The sequence below is a fragment of the Olea europaea genome, chromosome 4 (genome assembly GCF_002742605.1).
Source record: "Olea europaea var. sylvestris chromosome 4, O_europaea_v1, whole genome shotgun sequence".
Classification (NCBI taxonomy): domain Eukaryota; kingdom Viridiplantae; phylum Streptophyta; class Magnoliopsida; order Lamiales; family Oleaceae; genus Olea; species Olea europaea.
This window is the reverse complement of record NC_036240.1, coordinates 17,639,853-17,644,947: the sequence shown is the minus strand read 5'-3', so window position 1 is coordinate 17,644,947 and position 5,095 is coordinate 17,639,853. Positions and strand designations below refer to the sequence as shown.

At 37.8% G+C, this 5,095-nt stretch overlaps 1 protein-coding gene across 1 annotated transcript; it reads right to left on the bottom strand.

Annotated features, from left to right (window-relative positions):
• Positions 1–661: 661 nt before the first annotated feature.
• Positions 662–5,031, bottom strand: LOC111393864 (mitoferrin-like). Its single transcript, XM_023019609.1, has 2 exons — positions 3,970–5,031; positions 662–1,301 (listed from the first exon to the last, which is right to left on the bottom strand). The coding sequence occupies exons 1-2, from the start codon at positions 4,744–4,746 to the stop codon at positions 1,089–1,091; spliced, it is 990 nt and encodes a 329-aa protein (XP_022875377.1). The 5' UTR covers positions 4,747–5,031; the 3' UTR covers positions 662–1,088.
• Positions 5,032–5,095: the final 64 nt, after the last annotated feature.

Sequence of the window (5,095 nt, the reverse complement as noted above, 5' to 3'; positions counted from 1 at the left end):
CGGATGACTTGATGCTTTTTGCAAGGGGTGATGCGATGTCCGTTGAAATTCTAAGCAATTGCCTTGACAAATTTGGTTTAGCACCGGGTTTGAAGATCAACACCACGAAATCCAGCATCTACACAGCTGGAATTTTTGGGTACGAGCTTATTACTGGTAGTTGAGTTTGTTCCATGTTACTAATGGCTGTTCAAGGAGTTGAAGGAAAATAGTTGTTTGTATCACAAGAAAATATATGCCCAATATTTTGGCAGGACTTCTCTTAAAGTCAAAAGTTACCTTTGAGATTAAGAAGTTAATTTTGAATTTGTTTAGATAATTTTTCGAAAGTGCTTTATTTGACTATAAGAGCTTTTACAGAAAGTTAATCTAAAATAATTTGCTCAAAAAAACTCTTCTACAATAAGCAAAGCTCATATCAGACAACCCTTTCCTAACGTTCCCGCTTGCTTTATTTCACACTCAAAAATAGCTTGCTTCAAAAAGAGAGCAACTCAACAGCTTCGTGGTACCCATAGCCAAAAGGAGAATGCACGGATAATTAATTTAGTGAATGGCATAAATTAGGCGAAGAGGCTGCGTCTACCTTTTAGACTGTTGTGAAGTGTTGAATTTAAATTGTACACACAAAGAGTCTCATGAAAATATTCTAGTGCGACAATAGAAGCAATGATGATACTTAATTTTACGAGCAATATCAGAACTGAAAATATTACAAAATCATCCTCAGAATTTTGTGGTCTAATTGCTCTAACATCTTTCTATGACCACCGTAGACAAGTCCTAGGCACGAGAAAATTGTGTAATTTTGAGTTCCAATCTTGGAAAGGCCTCCCAATTTAATGGGCTTATTTCAACTTGACAATTTTAATTTTAAATTTTTTTCCTTTTTTTTGGGTAATACACATTAATAAGTGCTCTCCTCTCCTGAATACAGGAGTTGTCGATCTCATCTGTTAAGTTACACAAGTTACAACAGCCAAATCAAACAGAAAGGTGATTGACCAAATTGCCCATCTCCGACACTTAAGCTTGCCATCAATCCTAGTCTGAAATTCCGAAAACTTTGAAGCTATGCACTGTGCTTCTCAGGTGACATTGTCATTGCTGCTGGTGTTTAAATCTTGAAACAAGGATTTTGCAGCTTCATACGTTGACCAGCAAATTGCAGCAGCCGGAGCATGGAAAAGCATCCTCGGCATCCATCCTCTCATTAGACCAACATATCCATCTCTCTTCACTATTGTTCGAGTAACATCCCTGATCGAACCATTAACATATCTATCGCATCCACAAACGCCCTGCATAAAACCAATAGATTAAAGCCATTCGACCCGAATTTTTTAAAAGTCAGTTTTTCCAAAATTCATTTTCACCCACAAATTTTAAGGGACCCACAACTTTTCAACTACACGTTTTATCAACTTTTATCAAAATCTACTAACAATATGATTTTTAGTCAAACCACACAGGGGTTAGTAACCACAAAGTTCTTTAAGATTCGATTAAAGAGAACCTATATTAGAGCATGTAAGAATGTTGGCTAACGCAGATAATCAGCAATTTCTGCAGGCATCATAGCAGGGGGAGTGATGTATAACCTAACAAAACACATTATTACCTCTATAATGCAAATACTTGCTACATATTTTCAGCTAATAAAAAGTAAAGCTGATACAAAAACGAAAACAAATCACCAAGTCACCTATGCAGGAAAAATTGCAGGATGAGCAAAAACTACACCGGAGACAAGAAAGAAACAATTTCAATTTCAATTTCAATTTCTCAAGTTTTCATTGATTATCCCATCAAACCTCTTCTTCTAGTTTAATCCACCTGCTTCTCAAGACAAATCACTTGATAATAAAATCCTTATATCCAGAATGCCCTTTTATTTTAGCTAATTTCGATGGGAAAGTGTTAAAAATGTTTCCACATTATCGATCAGTTAGTTATCACATAAATCAAATGATGGAAGCAATATGTTGAAGTCTAAATTGCCGCTCTTTGTTCTTTTGCTGCCGATAAATTAAGTCCAACTTTCATGATAGGAGCTCTTGAATACAGTTTCCAAATTAATCTCCACACCTTCCAAACACAACATTTCACAATCACAGGTTCACCACTACTCTTAATGCAAAACGAAATTTAAACAAAAACCAATTTACATTTTACCCATTAAAACCTACAACCCAACCCTTCACCCTTCTCCACCACCCAACCCCTTCGTACCACTGTCACCACCTCACCACGGTCACCTTCTCACCTACTGCAGATGAAACCTTGGATTAGTCCAAATCTGCAACCTTTTGTAATTCCTCCCCAACTGTACTCAAACTCATTTTCACCTAATTCCTCCTCAACCATCCTCAAACTCATTTTGAGAAGCTATCTCTCTAGTCTCTACAGTAACACTTGGGGATCGAAAGCTGCGGAATAAGCATTGACTTCCTGTATCATACTAGAGCTAATACCCACGAAAGATTGGAATTGAAATGGGTTCAACAACCGGGACCCACCACCATTAAACACCAAGATAACTCTACAACTGCTCGCCATCATTAGAAGGAAGAAGCAGAAAAACAGGGAGACAGAGAAGAAAATGATAAAAGATTAAGAAAGAAGTAAAAAGAGGGTAAATACATAACTTATTGAGAGACGCCTCATCTAAATCCCTTTCCACAACTCACATAAAATGTTGTTGACAATCATAAAAATATAATCCCAAAAAGGAGAAGTTCGAAATATAAGAAAAGTAATAATCAAACACAATATATGTAAGACATGCAACAAACAAAGGCATCAAAACCTCGTGTAAACCTTATCGTCACATTTGAGTCTTGGTTTAATCCATAAAGAACACATTCAAGGCAATATCTTGAAACAACAACTAACAGAAGGTTCATTAAATCATAGATAGGTACTTAAGAACAATTTTGACAGAAACCTAACTCAATTCATCAAAGCCTAATCTCATAGTTAACTGAGTCAGAGATCCTCTTTCCCCCTCAACTTCAAATTACATTATTCCATGTCATTTTAGGTCAACCTCTACCATATGATAGTGCTATTATTAATTTCATTACTTTTCCTTATCGATATATCCAACCACCTTCATAAGATGTGCCCAAACCATATCAATCCATTCTCAAGCAATTAATCCTTAGAGGCTATTATTTTAACCAACTTACAAGTATGCTTATTCTTACTCCTATCTCTTCTTGTTTTACCAAAAACTTCTTTTACTTTCACGACTCATATAAATTCAAATTATTATAATTTGCTTCCCCAATATTCAATCCCATAAAACATAGATGTCCAGTCCAGTAGTTTTTTTACTGTGACCTTCAACCAAACAAGTTCCAAAGACAAAACCACTTAGTCTTATAATCCCTGACCTCTGAATAGCATCTCAGACGTCACACGCTATGAATAATCAATTCCAAGCATTGAAATATATTTTATGAGCTCCATAAACTAATACATCCCCAAGTGTACTTGTACCTGAACTAAAATTACACAAAAAGTACTCGGTCGTACTCCAACTAAAGTTGAAATCTTTACCTCAAGATGCACCTCCAAAAGTTCACTATTTCAGCAGAATTATAGAGACTAATACAGTAATATTTAATATTGTCCCTACCATTGTCTCTAAAAAGATTTTTAAGGCATCAAGGCACGGTTACTCCAATTGAACCTTGGAAAACAGCAAAGATCATCCTATTTCTATTGACTTTCACCAGAACTTGCAAAGTGAAACAACAAAGATAACTGTCTCTCATATCTAAATTAGCATCTCTAAGATTTCTTTTTCATTTTTCCAAGACCAACAGCAAGGATAGTATAGTACATGTCACACTCCAATTCATTTCCAAAAGGAGGGGAAAAAAATAAAAAATATACCCACCTCGTGTTCTCTACATATCCAACTTTATACACTAATACCAAGAACAATTATAGTTTAATTACCTGACACTGTAACTGGGTCTTCACAACGTCAAGTGGGGTCGTAACTGCAGCAGCCAATGCTCCCGCCACAGCTCCAGCCGTGGCATGAATCACCAACCTCTCATCGCTCACACTTTCTGGGGACACCTCCATCAAACCCCTTTTTGCTGCCTCATAGGTGGCAAAATGAACTGCAGTGAAAGGTGCATTCATTAGAACGGTGGTCCTATAAGACGCATAGAAGGCTCTAATTCCCTCCTCCCTCAGCACCCTCTTTACACAATCCCAAACCCCCGTATAAGGACTACTACTCAATTGCAGCCTCTGCTTAACCATATCCATAGGAGTAAATACTGTATCACTCGCAATAGTTGCAAAAACCCCTGACACAGCGTGGGCCAGATGATTATTTGGATTTCCACGTGAAAATCTCTTCTTACAAAATTCATAAACAGAAAAATAAACGGCGTGGGCTGGACCAGCGCCCAGACCCATAGCTCCGATGCCACGATAAAAACCTATCGGCCCCTCAGATTTCAAGATAGATTGTACGGCCTGTTTGACGCTCGCGGATTCAACAGGGCAAGAGACCATGGCTTGCATCTGCGTTTTGATTGTATCAACGGGAAACATTGCCATGTGCTCCACCATGCCCGCGATTGATCCAGCGATCATAAACTGCCAAAAGTGGAGGCCGTCATGCACCGGCGAAACTGTAATTTCCGGGTGGTAGTCGGGCGGCTGAGGGACCTGTATCAGGTCGGATTTTTTGAATTTCGGCGAGGCGTCGGTAGCCATTGAAACTAGTAAAGCCACAAACGCGCTAGGGTTAGAGAATCAGGTCCAGATTGGGTTAAAATCAGTTATGCCGTGGAGAAAGGTTTAGCTAGATATGGGTTATAGAGGATTAAAGTTAAACGGATAGCCGGTGGGATACCGATTACGTGGTGAATTGGAAGGTTGGATAGTGGTCAAAATGGGGAGAATATAATAATGTGTGAGTGGAAGATTTTGGATTCAAGGTGTTGAGAATAGAAAGTTCAAACTAGGGCTCCAGAAATTTGGGGATTTTGCTGTAAATTTTGAATATTAAATTATTAAATATAAGTTAACAGCAGCTATAATAATTTCCGCTCCTGAATTTGTT

Excerpts from the sequence above, each read along its gene's own strand:
- LOC111393864 (XM_023019609.1), bottom strand. The coding sequence starts at position 4,746 with ATGGCTACCGACGCCTCGCCGAAATTCAAAAAATCCGACCTGATACAG. Across the intron at positions 1,302-3,969 it reads AGACCCAGTTACAGTGTCAG|GGCGTTTGTGGATGCGATAG; the intron begins GTAATTAAACTA and ends GGTTTTATGCAG.